The 17,543-nt window shown below is 38.9% G+C and overlaps 1 protein-coding gene across 6 annotated transcripts in view; it reads right to left on the minus strand.

The window, feature by feature from the left end:
- The window catches only part of LOC137439946 (autism susceptibility gene 2 protein homolog), a 537,082-nt gene that overhangs the window by 227,042 nt on the left and 292,497 nt on the right, over positions 1 to 17,543 (minus strand). For all 6 annotated transcript variants that reach the window (XM_068136223.2, XM_068136220.2, XM_068136222.2 and 3 more), the window contains one exon: positions 7,809 to 7,844. In XM_068136223.2, the coding sequence (XP_067992324.2) occupies positions 7,809 to 7,844 (36 nt within the window). The remainder of the gene's footprint in view (positions 1 to 7,808; positions 7,845 to 17,543) is intronic.

Below are 17,543 nucleotides of genomic sequence, written 5' to 3' on the forward strand. Positions count from 1 at the left end.
TAAAGAATAATTCTAATGGGTTGTAAAGAGTAATTCTAATGGGTTCTAAAGAGTAATTCTAATGCGTTGTAAAGAATAATTCTAATGGGTTCTAAAGAGTAATTCTAATGGGTTCTAAAGGGTAATTCTAATGGGTTCTAAACAGTAATTCTAATGGGTTGTAAAGAGTAATTCTAATGGGTTGTAAAGAGTAATTCTAATGGGTTGTAAAGAATAATTCTAATGGGTTGTAAAGAGTAATTCTAATGGGTTCTAAAGAATAGTTCTAATGGGTTGTAAAGAGTAATTCTAATGGGTTCTAAAGAGTAATTCTAATGCGTTGTAAAGAATAATTCTGATGGGTTCTAAAGAATAATTCTAATGGGTTCTAAAGGGTAATTCTAATGGGTTCTAAAGAGTAATTCTAATGCGTTGTAAAGAATAATTCTGATGGGTTCTAAAGAGTAATTCTAATGGGTTCTAAAGAGTAATTCTAATGCGTTGTAAAGAATAATTCTGATGGGTTCTAAAGAATAATTCTAATGGGTTCTAAAGGGTAATTCTAATGGGTTCTAAACAGTAATTCTAATGGGTTGTAAAGAGTAATTCTAATGGGTTCTAAAGAGTAATTCTAATGGGTTCTAAAGAGTAATTCTAATGGGTTGTAAAGAATAATTCTAATGGGTTCTAAAGAATAATTCTGATGGGTTCTAAAGAGTAATTCTAATAGGTTCTAAAGAGTAATTCTAATGGGTTGTAAAGAATAATTCTGATGGGTTCCAAAGAATAATTCTGATGGGTTCTAAAGAGTAATTCTAATGGGTTGTAAAGAATAATTCTGATGGGTTCTAAAGAGTAATTCTAATGGGTTCTAAAGAATAATTCTAATGGGTTCTAAAGAGTAATTCTAATGGGTTCTAAAGAGTAATTCTAATGGGTTGTAAAGAATAATTCTGATGGGTTCTAAAGAATAATTCTAATGGGTTCTAAAGGGTAATTCTAATGGGTTCTAAACAGTAATTCTAATGGGTTGTAAAGAGTAATTCTAATGGGTTCTAAAGAGTAATTCTAATGGGTTCTAAAGAGTAATTCTAATGGGTTGTAAAGAATAATTCTAATGGGTTCTAAAGAATAATTCTGATGGGTTCTAAAGAGTAATTCTAATGGGTTCTAAAGAGTAATTCTAATGGGTTGTAAAGAATAATTCTGATGGGTTCCAAAGAATAATTCTGATGGGTTCTAAAGAGTAATTCTAATGGGTTGTAAAGAATAATTCTGATGGGTTCTAAAGAGTAATTCTAATGGGTTCTAAAGAATAATTCTAATGGGTTCTAAAGAGTAATTCTAATGGGTTCTAAAGAGTAATTCTAATGGGTTGTAAAGAATAATTCTGATGGGTTCTAAAGAGTAATTCTAATGGGTTCTAAAGAGTAATTCTAATGGGTTGTAAAGAATAATTCTGATGGGTTCTAAAGAGTAATTCTAATGGGTTGTAAAGAATAATTCTGATGGGTTCTAAAGAGTAATTCTAATGGGTTCTAAAGAGTAATTCTAATGGGTTGTAAAGAATAATTCTGATGGGTTCTAAAGAGTAATTCTAATGGGTTCTAAAGAGTAATTCTAATGGGTTGTAAAGAATAATTCTGATGGGTTCTAAAGAGTAATTCTAATGGGTTCTAAAGAGTAATTCTAATGGGTTGTAAAGAATAATTCTGATGGGTTCTAAAGAATAATTCTAATGGGTTCTAAAGAGTAATTCTAATGGGTTGTAAAGAATAATTCTGATGGGTTGTAAAGAATAATTCTGATGGGTTCTAAAGAGTAATTCTGATGGGTTCTAAAGAGTAATTCTAATGGGTTCTAAAGAGTAATTCTAATGGGTTGTAAAGAATAATTCTGATGGGTTCTAAAGAATAATTCTAATGGGTTGTAAAGAATAATTCTGATGGGTTCTAAAGAGTAATTCTAATGGGTTGTAAAGAATAATTCTGATGGGTTCTAAAGAGTAATTCTAATGGGTTGTAAAGAATAATTCTGATGGGTTCTAAAGAGTAATTCTAATGGGTTCTAAAGAGTAATTCTAATGGGTTGTAAAGAATAATTCTGATGGGTTCTAAAGAATAATTCTAATGGGTTGTAAAGAATAATTCTGATGGGTTCTAAAGAGTAATTCTAATGGGTTCTAAAGAGTAATTCTAATGGGTTGTAAAGAATAATTCTGATGGGTTCCAAAGAATAATTCTGATGGGTTGTAAAGAATAATTCTGATGGGTTCTAAAGAGTAATTCTGATGGGTTCTAAAGAGTAATTCTAATGGGTTCTAAAGAGTAATTCTAATGGGTTGTAAAGAATAATTCTGATGGGTTCCAAAGAATAATTCTGATGGGTTGTAAAGAATAATTCTGATGGGTTCTAAAGAGTAATTCTAATGGGTTGTAAAGAATAATTCTGATGGGTTCTAAAGAGTAATTCTAATGGGTTCTAAAGAGTAATTCTAATGGGTTGTAAAGAATAATTCTAATGGGTTGTAAAGAGTAATTCTAATGGGTTCTAAAGAATAATTCTAATGGGTTGTAAAGAATAATTCTAATGGGTTGTAAAGAGTAATTCTAATGCGTTGTAAAGAATAATTCTAATGGGTTCTAAAGAATAATTCTAATGGGTTGTAAAGAATAATTCTGATGGGTTCTAAAGAGTAATTCTGATGGGTTCTAAAGAGTAATTCTAATGGGTTCTAAAGAGTAATTCTAATGGGTTGTAAAGAATAATTCTGATGGGTTCCAAAGAATAATTCTGATGGGTTCTAAAGAGTAATTCTAATGGGTTGTAAAGAATAATTCTGATGGGTTCTAAAGAGTAATTCTAATGGGTTCTAAAGAGTAATTCTAATGGGTTGTAAAGAATAATTCTAATGGGTTGTAAAGAGTAATTCTAATGGGTTCTAAAGAGTAATTCTAATGCGTTGTAAAGAATAATTCTGATGGGTTGTAAAGAATAATTCTAATGGGTTGTAAAGGGTAATTCTAATGGGTTCTAAAGAGTAATTCTAATGGGTTGTAAAGAATAATTCTGATGGGTTCTAAAGAGTAATTCTAATGGGTTCTAAAGAGTAATTCTAATGGGTTGTAAAGAATAATTCTGATGGGTTCTAAAGAGTAATTCTAATGGGTTCTAAAGAGTAATTCTAATGGGTTGTAAAGAATAATTCTGATGGGTTCTAAAGAGTAATTCTAATGGGTTCTAAAGAGTAATTCTAATGGGTTGTAAAGAATAATTCTGATGGGTTCTAAAGAATAATTCTAATGGGTTGTAAAGAATAATTCTGATGGGTTGTAAAGAATAATTCTGATGGGTTCTAAAGAGTAATTCTGATGGGTTCTAAAGAGTAATTCTAATGGGTTCTAAAGAGTAATTCTAATGGGTTGTAAAGAATAATTCTGATGGGTTCTAAAGAATAATTCTAATGGGTTGTAAAGAATAATTCTGATGGGTTCTAAAGAGTAATTCTAATGGGTTGTAAAGAATAATTCTGATGGGTTCTAAAGAGTAATTCTAATGGGTTCTAAAGAGTAATTCTAATGGGTTGTAAAGAATAATTCTGATGGGTTCTAAAGAGTAATTCTAATGGGTTCTAAAGAGTAATTCTAATGGGTTGTAAAGAATAATTCTGATGGGTTCTAAAGAATAATTCTAATGGGTTGTAAGGAATAATTCTGATGGGTTCTAAAGAGTAATTCTAATGGGTTCTAAAGAGTAATTCTAATGGGTTGTAAAGAATAATTCTGATGGGTTCTAAAGAATAATTCTAATGGGTTGTAAAGAATAATTCTGATGGGTTCTAAAGAGTAATTCTAATGGGTTCTAAAGAGTAATTCTAATGGGTTGTAAAGAATAATTCTGATGGGTTCCAAAGAATAATTCTGATGGGTTGTAAAGAATAATTCTGATGGGTTCTAAAGAGTAATTCTGATGGGTTCTAAAGAGTAATTCTAATGGGTTCTAAAGAGTAATTCTAATGGGTTGTAAAGAATAATTCTGATGGGTTCCAAAGAATAATTCTGATGGGTTCTAAAGAATAATTCTAATGGGTTGTAAAGAATAATTCTGATGGGTTCTAAAGAGTAATTCTAATGGGTTGTAAAGAATAATTCTGATGGGTTCTAAAGAGTAATTCTAATGGGTTCTAAAGAGTAATTCTAATGGGTTGTAAAGAATAATTCTAATGGGTTGTAAAGAGTAATTCTAATGGGTTCTAAAGAATAATTCTAATGGGTTGTAAAGAATAATTCTAATGGGTTGTAAAGAGTAATTCTAATGCGTTGTAAAGAATAATTCTAATGGGTTCTAAAGAATAATTCTAATGGGTTGTAAAGAATAATTCTGATGGGTTCTAAAGAGTAATTCTGATGGGTTCTAAAGAGTAATTCTAATGGGTTCTAAAGAGTAATTCTAATGGGTTGTAAAGAATAATTCTGATGGGTTCCAAAGAATAATTCTGATGGGTTCTAAAGAATAATTCTAATGGGTTGTAAAGAATAATTCTGATGGGTTCTAAAGAGTAATTCTAATGGGTTGTAAAGAATAATTCTGATGGGTTCTAAAGAGTAATTCTAATGGGTTCTAAAGAGTAATTCTAATGGGTTGTAAAGAATAATTCTAATGGGTTGTAAAGAGTAATTCTAATGGGTTCTAAAGAGTAATTCTAATGCGTTGTAAAGAATAATTCTGATGGGTTGTAAAGAATAATTCTAATGGGTTGTAAAGGGTAATTCTAATGGGTTCTAAAGAGTAATTCTAATGGGTTGTAAAGAGTAATTCTAATGGGTTGTAAAGAATAATTCTAATGGGTTGTAAAGAGTAATTCTAATGGGTTGTAAAGAGTAATTCTAATGGGTTGTAAAGAATAATTCTAATGGGTTGTAAAGAGTAATTCTAATGGGTTCTAAAGAATAGTTCTAATGGGTTGTAAAGAGTAATTCTAATGGGTTCTAAAGAGTAATTCTAATGCGTTGTAAAGAATAATTCTGATGGGTTCTAAAGAATAATTCTAATGGGTTCTAAAGGGTAATTCTAATGGGTTCTAAACAGTAATTCTAATGGGTTGTAAAGAGTAATTCTAATGGGTTCTAAAGAGTAATTCTTAAGGGTTCTAAAGAGTAATTCTAATGGGTTCGAAGGGATAATTCTGAAGGGTTCAAAAGAGTAATTATAATGGGTTCTAAACAGTAATTATAATGGGTTCTAAAGAGTAATTGTAATGGGTTCTAAAGGGTAATTCTAATGGGTTCTAAAGAGTAATTCTAATGGGTTCTAAAGGGTAATTCTAATGGGTTCTAAAGAGTAATTCTTAAGGGTTCTAAAGAGTAATTCTAATGGGTTCGAAGGGATAATTCTGAAGGGTTCAAAAGAGTAATTATAATGGGTTCTAAACAGTAATTATAATGGGTCCTAAACAGTAATTATAATGGGTTCTAAAGAGTAATTCTTAAGGGTTCTAAAGAGTAATTCTTAAGGGTTCTAAAGAGTAATTCTTAAGGGTTCTAAAGAGTAATTATTAAGGGTTCTAAAGGGTCATTCTAATTGGTTCTAAAGGGTCATTCTAATTGGTTCTAAAGGGTCATTCTAATTGGTTCTAAAGGGTAATTCTAATGGGTTCCAAAAAGTAATTCTAATGGGTTGTAAAGAATAATTCTAATGGGTTGTAAAGAGTAATTCTAATGGGTTCTAAAGGGTCATTCTAATTGGTTCTAAAGGGTCATTCTAATTGGTTCTAAAGGGTAATTCTAATGGGTTCTCAAGGGTAATTCTAATTGGTTCTAAAGGGTAATTCTAATGGGTTCTAAAGGGTAATTCTAATTTGTTCTAAAGGGTAATTCTAATGGATTCTAAAGGGTAATTCTATTGGGTTCTAAAGGATAATTGTTAGGGGTTCTGAAGGGTAATTCTAAGGTGTTCTAAAGGGTATTCTGGAGGGTTCTAAAGGGTAATTCTAATTTGTTCTAAAGGGTAATTATAATGGGTTCTAAAGGGTAATTCTAATTGGTTCTAAAGGGTAATTCTAATGGGTTCTAAAGGGTCATTCTAATTGGTTCTAAAGGGTCATTCTAATGGGTTCTAAAGGGTAATTCTAATTTGTTCTAAAGGGTAATTCTAATTTGTTCTAAAGGGTAATTCTAATGGGTTCTAAAGGGTAATTCTAATTGGTTCTAAAGGGTAATTCTAATGGGTTCTAAAGGGTAATTCTAATTGGTTCTAAAGGGTAATTCTAATGGGTTCTAAAGGGTAATTCTAATTTGTTCTAAAGGGTCATTCTAATGGATTCTAAAGGGTAATTCTATTGGGTTCTAAAGGATAATTCTTCGGGGTTCTGAAGGGTAATTCTAAGGTGTTCTGAAGGGTAATTCTAATGGGTTCTAAAGGGTAATTCTAATTTGTTCTAAAGGGTAATTATAATGGGTTCTAAAGGGTAATTCTAAAGAGTAATTCTTAAGGGTTCTAAAGAGTAATTATTAAGGGTTCTAAAGGGTAATTCTAATGGGTTCTAAAGGGTAATTCTATTGGGTTCTAAAGGATAATTATATTGGGTTCTGAAGGGTAATTCTAAGGTGTTCTGAAGGGTAATTCTAATGGGTTCTAAAGGGTAATTCTAATGGGTTCTAAAGAGTAATTCTAATGGGTTCTAAAGGGTAATTCTAATGGATTCTAAAGGGTAATTCTAATGGATTCTAAAGGGTAATTCTAATGGGTTCGAAAGAGTAATTCTAATGGGTTCTAAAGGGTAATTCTAATGGGTTCTAAAGGGTAATTCTAATGGATTCTAAAGGGTAATTCTAATGGATTCTAAAGGGTAATTCTATTGGGTTCTAAAGGATAATTCTTAGGGGTTCTGAAGGGTAATTCTAAGGTGTTCTAAAGGGTATTCTGGAGGGTTCTAAAGGGTAATTTTAATGGGTTATGTAGGATAATTCTAAAGGGTTTCATTCATTTTTAGACTTTGCCTATTTCATATGAAAATGCCAAACTGAAATGCTTCCTTTGGACACGGGTGCGAATTTTATTTGCTGAAATGGCTGCAAAACTTCCGCTCCACAATGCTTTATGGCAAGTTCCAGCACAACATCCCAGCCTGTCCATGATTGCAAGAAGACCGGTTGAAATGCCTGACAAGTATGCATGCAACGACAGCATGTTCTACGGTACCATATAGGTTCGGACAAGCTGCTTCGTTGTTCGGCTTCCTCGCTCGACCGTAATTTATAATCACTCTGAGAAAACAATGACAAAAAGGCTGGGATTTAATCAAGCACTGTTACATTTTCCAGGGCTAACCGCCACACAGCTGGTGTTGCACACCAAGGAGGCCTTAACCTGCAGCACTGTGTGTGGCCATGCCCCAAAGCCAAACAGGGCAACGGACTCTCAGATTGGATGTGACAGGTCTGCACCCCAACAATACTGCACTGCACGGAGCACGCGGATCCTCTGAAGCCCCCTGCCTCCCCGGACCCCATCACATGGACACACGGGCATGCCCCCACTCATGCTTTCGCCTCCCAACAGCCCCGTACGCCTGTATGGTCCCAACCGGCGCCTGCACTGCCATCTGCTGGAAGTGATCCTTCCTGGAGCACATCCTAAATAATGTTATTAAAACCTAATCTCATCCTCAATCTCACTCACTCGTCGTTTTTCTTTCTTTGTGCAACTGACTCCTTAAATATGTTGAAAAAGCCAAACCGAAGTGTAAATAAAAACGATTCTTGACAATGACTGTAGGCACCTGTAAGAAGGAAAAGTGTTAGGGAAGGATCCAGTGAATGGGTACTCACAATGTAGCCACGATCTGAAGTCGATTGCACTGAGCTCTGCAACACAGAAACACAAAACTCGATTCAGTCTTGATACAAAAACAGACGCTGCTTCGCTCGACTCATAATGCTTATAGCACAACAGAACCAAGTAGAAAAAGGATAATCTTGCAAATCAAAATCTTAATTAACAATGGATTATGTTCACTAGAAGCTAAAGTTTGTCTCCATGGAAAACAAGGTGTGGCTCAGATTGAGCATTTCGATCTTTGCCATAGAGAAACAACTTATTTTGCTCTGATGAAGAGTAAGTGGTTGAAACATCAGCTGCATCTCATTGTCCATGGTGATAACGACAATAACAACAACTACGACGACTATTTCTACAAGCAGACTCGGTGGCATGATGTCCGCTCTGAGTTTGGCGAGGCTTGGTGGTTCGAAACCGACCTTGGTCGAGTCATACCAAAAAGACGTTCAAAATGATGCGTGCTGCTTTTCTTGCTTGATGCTGGGTATTTACAGACTTGGCATTTAATATGGATTATTTTTTTTGAGGGGGTGAACTTACTTTTCAAGATGACTTGGAACCAAAAGTTAATTGGAAATATGTTGAAATTATTCTAGATTTTGTTAATGTGACCTTTAAAAGAAACAAAAACCACATTTGACATTTCGAAGCAAATAAATTGATCCTTGAAAGTGATGTAAACTGATATCGAATTCAATTCACGGACAGTACTGTGTTAAACTTCTGTACGTTTTCCAGAAGTATCTCTTTATTTTGAACATTAGCCAAATTTTTTTTTAACCAAAACAAAAGTTAAATTACGACTGGGATTACGAACAGTAAAATTACAGTTCAATACTTCGTGTAACCCCCACGAGCATTCAGGAGAGCACGTACACGTTGAGGCATGCTGTTCACGAGATTTACCAAGGTTTGGACAGGAATCGCTTGCCATGCAGTGACAATAGCCTGCTGCAATTCATGCGCAGAGGCAGGCTGCTGGTCCAAGCTGTTTGACGCGTTAATTCTGCCCACAAGTTCTCTATCGGATTCATATCCGGGGACATGGCAGGCCACTCCATATGCTCTACACCACGGTCAGCAAGAAAGTGTTGGATCATGCGAGCACGATGAGGCCGTGCATTGTCATCTTGGAAGACAAAGTTTCCTCGAAAGGCTGCACGAACAAATGTAAGCAATGTTTCTTCCAGAATGGCCCTGTGCTTGAACTGGTTCAGGTTTCAATTCAGAACAACCAGGTCAGTTTTGCCCCCTGCATGAAAAGCAGCCCAAACGGTCACCCCACCACCTCCAGCTTGGACTCTTGGCACTATACAATCTTCATTGTAGGCTTCATGCACTTGTCTGCGCACTCGGATGCGGCCATCTTGACGATAGACCACAAATCTAGACTCGTCGCTGAAGATCACGTGATTCCAGTGTCCTGGCTGCCATTGACGGTGCTCTCTGGCCCACTGCAATCGGCGCTGGCGGTGTTGTCTGGTCAGACATGGCTTTCTCAGGGGACGCCTGGCACGATAGCCTGCTTGAACCAGTCGTTGGTCGACTAGCCTTCTGGATGCAGGCACATTTGTCAGTTGCTGCCACTCAGCCCTAAGCCGATTAGCTGACTTGGTACGGCCATTACGGACTAACCGGTGCAGCTGGCGATCATCCCTCCTTGTGGTTCTGCGGGGACGTCCTGGCCTCGGTATTGGAGTAGGGACATCCCTCTGAGCATTTCGTTTCAGGATCTTTGACACCTGACCTTGAGTGATGCCATACTGCCAAGCAATAGCACGCTGTTTCATGCCGGAATTTCGTAAAGCCACCACTAAATGGCAAACAGCATTGTTGAGTTGACGGACCATCTCCAGGGGAAGCGGCAATAACTTTTGTAGACGTGCAGCAGTTGTTTTCCACTAATACAGAACGCAACAACCCTTATATACCCGATTGTGAAGCCAATCGTCAAATGTACCTGTCCGTACATTTTGTCACACCACCTGTGATATAATCCTGTTATTGACTTCTTGCTGTGACAGACAATCAGTGACATGGTTCTTTTAACAAAGAAATCACCGAAGCGTAAAAGAAACTCACCAGATTGATATCCCGAGTTCAGAAATTAAACCCAAGTCAAGGAAAAAAAAAAATTCCCATATTAAATGCCAAGTCTGTATATTGTTGGGACGGGAATCAAACCCAGATTCGACAGCTCGAAGATAGGTCTGCTACATCCGCACCATTCTATCAACCTTCCCATGGCGGTAAACATACACTTGTTAACCTTTAGCTGAAAAAAAAAATGCATCATTTATCTTGTTCTCCTTAGCAGACCAACATGAGCCTTCACAGAGACGAGCGTTTCGTGACAATTTTAACATTCAATGACAAACTCTCCGACAGGTTCAATCTCATCACATTGCAATTCAACAAGATGTATGCCCCTCTTACACACAACAGAAAAAAAAATGACGACATTGTGGTGGCATTATCAAAGAAAACAAATTTCAAAGATGGCCACATTGCAATTGCGGCAGAACAGGCAATCATAACCTATTTCGACGGTTAATTTAACAGGTCCTCCTTTGGCAGGATAACCCCATTCTTCTGTTAAAGCAAAAGAAGAAATGAAACCACAGTAAAATAAGGCAAAGGTCTTCGGCCTGGCTCTTATGGCCGGAGAAAGTCAATGCCATCTCCACTCGAGCAGAACAAAGCAATTGGCAATTTCCTTACGTGATGGATGTGGAATGGCTGCATGCCCCAACATATTCCGGCAGAAATTTCAGGCGATTACGTTTTAACCAAATGCCATAGGGTTCCAGCAATTGAGAAGCCACTCAGAGCTCGAGAGAAAGTGGAAAGAAAAAGAAACAAAGAAGATGGGACAGGCCCGATAGCAACAATAAAGGTGTTGGAAATCTCACTCATGCTGTACTCATTTTTTTTTGCTTAAAGTGCTAAAAGTCAGGTGTGAAACGAAAACCGAATTCTAATTTGACATGGCAAAGAATACAATCAATTGAGGCTTTCTTCATTTGCCAGATCGCCGCCATAGATGACGCTGTTCATGCTTCAATGAAATAGAATCGTCCATTGATTTTGTCACATGTGAAGTACTTCCGGTAGCGGTGTCTCCTGTGGTTTTCTACTTGTGCTTGTGTAGGTGCGATCGTTGTCTAGTCTATCTGCGCTAGTCTTAAGGGTGTAGTACTGGTGAACAGGTGATTTTTTTTTTTTTTTAGCTGAACAGTTTCCTTATAGTCTTATAAACAAGAATCATGCTATTAGAGGTCATAGAAGTACCCCTAATTATTGAAAAATTCAAATTTCAATTCAATTCAATATAATATTTTGCATGAAATTTGTTATAACTTTAATTTGCATCATTCTTTTGGGCTGAAATTTGGACAGGATATTCAGAATATCACTTCCTTTAAAATGATGAAGGCTTTTGTTTATAGGAGTAGCCATTGTGGATTTATTGAAGGACAACCAAGTTTTATCTGGTAATTGGCATAATTAGCTAATTAGTGAACATTTGACATAATTTCACAAAATCCTCATCAGGTGTAGAGTATAATACACATGTATAATACATGTACCAAGTTTTGTGTGAAAAGAATGATAGGTGACATAGAAGATAGAAGTAGAAATGTGTTCTTTGTTTTTCCTTGTTTTTTATTGACGGTCTAATTTATGCAAATTATATGCATGTAATATGACAAAGAAGCGTTGAAACTGGTCTGAGTTAAAGCCAAGATTATATCTTTCAAGAAAAACTGAAAATTAGATATTAACTTGACTTTGTTTTTGTGTAAAGGCCTCTCAAAGGTACCTATGTAGTTTTCTCAATTTTTCACCAGTACCACACCCTTAAGTTGTTTGCCTTCATAAGATTTTTTGGGAAATTATCCAAAATGGTGTTTTCATGTGCATCTGCTTCGTGCGCTTCACATTGTGCAAAGGAAGTGAAAAAGTATCCGTTCATGATGAGCTTCATGCTCGGGTGACGTGGGTGAAATTTCCGCAAGATCAGACTTCGCTGCATCGCTGGAAGAGACCGCGAAGACGTGGGGGGGTTGTGGGGGAAGCCCAGATGGAACGTCAGACAAATTGATCATTAGCAAACAGTCATGTTTGTGTTCACGACATTTCTACACCACAATTAGATCACTCCTGATGAACACAGCATCAGACATCCAAAGCAGTTTGCTTGGAACAACTGGAGGAAACCAGTGATTCAACACGGGAACGCAGCTATCATCAGATGGTCCACGGCCCAGCAGCCTCAACTGTCAGCCACTCTCCCTCCGGTGACCCACACACCCTCTCTTGCGGCTCCGAACCAGCGCTCGGCTCGACCTTTGACCCCAAAATCGAATCACTTAACCTTTACAATATTATACAAACCTGTACCAACTTTGAATTAGATCACTTCAGTCGTTCTCAAGTTTTAGACCTATTACAGATTTGACCTTTGACCCCAAAATCTAATCAATTAATCTTTACCTCATTATACATACCTGCGCCAAGTTTGACTAAGATCCTTTAGCCGTTCTCAAGTTATCGCGGGAACGGAAACCTATCACGGACCTTTGGGACGGACGGACGGACGGACAACCTGAAAACATAATACCTCCGGCAACATCGTCGGCGGAAGCATAAAAAATCCCGAATAAAACACTTCAACAGAGGATTGTTGCTGCCGTCACCAAAGGTGCTTTATAGCACGAAGTCTCAAAAAGTTGTGGACGGATTCGGCCGAAATGTGGTGGACTGGTTGGGTGTGGCATTGATTCAATGTACTGTATAAGAGAGATGTTGGTCTGTGTGTGTGTGTCGCCATTTTTCTCAGAGATGCCTGAACGGATCTTCGTCGAACTTTCAGAGGTTCATCAGTGAGTGCCTGGGAGTGTTTGAGGCAAAAAAAATGTTTTGTTTGAGGCAAAAAACCAATAAGTTGGTTTTTTTTTATTTAAAAAAAATCGCTCTATAGTGCCTAAACCTTTTTGATTAAAAAAAAAACAAAAAAAAACACCTTTAGAGGCCATTTTTCCCCGCAAGCGGGGGTTGGCCTTTTTCGGGAACCGTGGTTGTTGTTGTTTTTCGGTCCCCTTTTTGAAGCAATGTTTTACGGCCGGATGCCCTTCCTGACGCCAACCCTTTTTGCCGCCTTTAACGACAAACAGGGAATTACCAGTGAACTGGTCCTCAATTTTTGATTAATGACAGTTATATACAGGTACACATTCGCATAAATAAATACAAAACTAGCACGACACTCAGTAGAGAGCATACCTCCGCCAGGTAAACAGTTTACGTTTTGTATCCCAGAGTAGACCAGAAAATCACAATACAGAATCACATTTAATCAAAATCATCCGTCCATAACTTTTTGAGATCTCCTGCGTTCACCCTGCATGCACAAGATCTCCTACTTTTGTATCGATTTTAGCCCCATCACTCAATGGTGAAGAATCGCTTCTTTTTTTTCTTCTTCTTTTTTTTGTATACAGGAACGAGGCTCATGAAAGAGCTAACATTTATCACATTAAAAAAAAAAATCAAACGGACACATAAAACATATAATAAGGGGAGTGGTAGACAAAATGGGGAGAGAAGGGGACTCACACAACACAACATTTGGGAGCAGGGGCATCGGGAGATCTGTGGGAGGGAGAGGGCTTGGGGGGAGGAGGCGTGGGAAGGGGGGGGGGGGGGTGGGGGAGGGGAGAAGTATAAAACAAAAGGACACTGCAAGGACTTCCAGGAAAGAAGTTGGTATTTCAAAACAGTGGATCTGGGGTGAAATTAGCGGGGGTAGAAAAGATCAAGGTTGAAGACGATCACTTAAATATTAAATAATTCTCATATCCGAATCCATATTCAGATCTTCACCAAAATCAAATCGATTCTTCCTTGTCAGACACACAACCGGTCCACCAAGTTTCGTCCAAATCCATCCATAACTTTTTGAGATATCCCGCAATGTATAGTTTTTAGCCCTATCTCCCAATGGTGAAGAATCACTTCAAAAATTAAACAACTCATATCCGACTCCATATTCAGATCTTCACCAAAATCGAATCCATTTGTACTTGTCAGACACCCAACCGGTCCACCAAGTTTCGTCCAAATCCGTCCATAACTTTTTGAGATATCCTGCTATGTATCGTTTTTGGCCCGATCTCCCAATGGTGAAGAATCACTTTAAACATTCTAGTAGCCGTATCCGAATCCGGATCTTCACCAAAATTGAATCATTTCGTCCTTGTGACATACACTACATCTCTGCCAAATTTCGTCCGAATCTGTCCACAACTTTGAGATATTTTGTTCACAAACAAACAAATGAAAAATCACTTGGCAAAAGAGAACAAAGTAGAATGGCAATCATAGAGCATCCGTTTGACCTCACAAATAGTTGGTGGTTGAATTCAGTTAGATGACATGAAAACCCTATTAAAATTTCAAGTCAATCGGATGAAAATTGAGGATTTTAGAAATTAAAAAAAAGTGGTTGACCTTTGGCCTCTGCTTACTTTTTGATCTTTTGACCTCAAAATGATATAGGATTTTGTCGGACCACAAACTCTTCCATTTGGTGAAGTTTCATGAACATCGGTTTAAAATTGTGACCTGTACGCAAGTATAAGTGAGCGGACAGACAAACAAACACACAAACGGGAGTGAACAACATACTTGCAAAAAAAAAAAAGATTTGGCCAAGTAACAAACGGACAGACAAACAGACAGACAGGGGTGAAAACATAACCTCCATCCACCTTTGGTGGCCGAGGTAACAATCACCAGACATTTGAACACAAATAATCAAACAATTCCCGAAGCGGTCAAAGTTGGTGGTATGGCTTCTTCTTCTTCTTCTTCCTGAACGTCATCATACTTAACTCAGAAACGTGATGAACACACATTCACCAGTAGATATTCAACGAAAAGGTAAAATAATGATTTGACATTTGTGATGGATTCTGATTTGGATATAATAATTGCTTTTCCATTATATTTGCCCTCATTTCAAACACGTTAATGTTTCTTTTTCGCTTGAGCAACGCCGGGCACTCCAGCTATAAACACTTATATACTTTACTCGGGGTACAATTATAAATACAGCTTTTTCTGGGGGGGGGGGGGGGGGGGGACATAGGCTGTGTGGCCGTGGCCTCATTCGGGGGTGTGGGGGACCGGGAGAGGGGCGTGAATTCTCTATGTAAATGTGTACTGTATAGCGCCAACTGGTGATGGTGGCAGAGGGTATTACAAACTCCTTTTTTTACCTGTGAAACACTGAGGTTATGAAGCACTCTTTTCACGGGAAAAAATTTCCTCCTTCCCTTCCCCCCCTTCCCCCCTTCCCACCTCCCCAAAACAGAGGGGCCTGTCAGAGCCACCCCACCCCCAAAAAAGATGTATATGTAGTGTATCTTTCCCCTCCCTCTCCCCTCACTCCTCCCTCCCCCTTCCACTCCCCCCACTCCCTTCCTCACCCCTCCCTCTCCTGCTTCGTCCCCCCTCCGACAACGCAAAAGGTTTCCGCTCCACCAAGTGTCGCTCTAGTTTCCCATGTCTCATTCTTGTGGTCATGTTTTTAGTATTTTTAACGTCAATAACAGCTTATGTGCACCAGTGCTGGTTGGGCGAGTTCACCCAGGGTCTCCTTCAATAAGCATTCTCTAATCTCTTTATTGAACCCCAATTGATTGATCTTTGTGCCACTTCATCAGGATTTCTCGTGTTGCCAGCGCTCTGTACCTCGGCCTATGCTGCTGACGTTTGCGTCGTCGTCGTGTGTAATGCGGACGATGTCACCTTGCTGCTAAATTGCTTTGAAAACATTTATTTGGCTTACGCACCTGATGACGTGCTTTCTTACAATGCTTCACAAGTCCTGGTGTATGTGTAACACGAGACCTCCGGAATACATGGCACTCAGCAGGACATATTGCTACAACTGTTGGAATGTGATTGGTGCGAGCTGTTTCCCAGTTTTTCCAGGAAGCTTTACATGCCCTGAGAAGCAAGCGTGGGACTTCATTTTGCTACCAATAGCATTGACCCTTCAATACATGTTACTCCCCTTCCTCAGTTAAATATTACTTCAGCTGCGTTAAGAGAAACAGTGGTTTTGTCTTCCTCTTACCTTTACAGTATCACTAAAAAGTGCCCGTACCACCTGTGTTGCAATTCAATATCCTTCCAGGTGCAAAAATAAGTTTTGATCTCCATGGAGAGAGATGCTACCTCTGGGGTCTCCCTCTCTCCCGCAATGGCTTGCCATGTATTGCCATGTATTGCCCCTCTCCACTTTCCCACTCCCCGTGTGCTCCCCTCTCCACATGTTCCTCTCTCCACCGGCTCCCCATGTGCTCCACTCTCCGCATGTTCCTCTCTCCACCGGCTCCCCATGTGCTCCTCTCTCCGCATGTTCCTCTCTCCACCGGCTCCCCATGTGCTCCTCTCTCCGCATGTTCCTCTCTCCACCGGCTCCCCATGTGCTCCTCTCTCCGCATGTTCCTCTCTCCACCGGCTCCCCATGTGCTCCTCTCTCCGCATGTTCCTCTCTCCACCGGCTCCCCATGTGCTCCTCTCTATGCATGTTCCTCTCTCCACCGGCTCCCCTCTCCGCATGTTCCCCGCTCCACCAACTCCCATGTGCTCCTCTCTCCGCATGTTCCCCGCTCCACCAACTCCCATGTGCTCCTCTCTCCGCATGTTCCCCGCTCCACCAGCTCCCATGTGCTCCTCTCTCCGCATGTTCCCCGCTCAACCAGCTCCCCATGTGTTCCTCTCTCCACATGTTCCCCGCTCCACCAGCTCCCCATGTGCTCCTCTCTCCGTATGTTCTCTGCTCCACCGGCTCCACATGTGCTCCTCTCTATGCCTGTTCCTCTCTCCACCGGCTCCCCTCTCCACATGTTCCCCTCTCCACCTCTCCGCATGCCCCGTAACCTCCACATCTCCGCGTGCTCCTTTTACTCTTCCAGCAGCGCCATTCCGAAGCGTGTCCCTATATTTGTGCAGGTTACGATAAGTCATGATACATTTCATTTTCCTCCAACATAATAGTGCATTCTTGCACAGTCATACAATCGGGGTTTCCTTACCATCCATCTTGTAAACTGCACGCATGATGCAAACATCATATTCACGAACAATGTCAGAGGAGGGGGTTTAAAGCCGTGTATGGACAGCAGACGTGAGATTTAAATGAGGAAAACTCTCTATGTCGTCAGAATGAGAGAGAAGTCTCTTTAAAAAGCAGTCAAAGAGCATTGCGGACACGACAGACATAACATCTGAATTTTCAGTTTTGTCCACCGATGGCATTAGCGCAAAAATAAAGATGGTCTTTTCTCACCTCTTCTCGCAGTGACAGAATTTCAGAAGAGTTTTACTCATGTCACCTGGAGGGCAAGGATGTAAGGAAACTTGTATACTCCGGACACCATAAAAACCGAACGACTCATGTGCAATTGATGATGTAGCTGTTGAACGATTGCTCCAGCACTCATTCGTTCCAAGTGCTTTTTTGGCACGAGTGACGCAGGGCACAAGAACACCTGATCCCAAATTTCCACGTAACATCATTAATTGCAACATAACTATTCACCCCTGTTTGTCTGTTTCTTGGGAAATTGAAGATTCGCAACGATATAGGTTGCTCTGTGATTCTGTCTGCTTGTCAATCTACTACAGGTCACAATGTCAAAGCGATCTTC

The sequence above is a fragment of the Myxine glutinosa genome, chromosome 14 (genome assembly GCF_964187855.1).
Source record: "Myxine glutinosa chromosome 14, kmMyxGlut1.1, whole genome shotgun sequence".
Lineage (NCBI taxonomy): Eukaryota > Metazoa > Chordata > Myxini > Myxiniformes > Myxinidae > Myxine > Myxine glutinosa.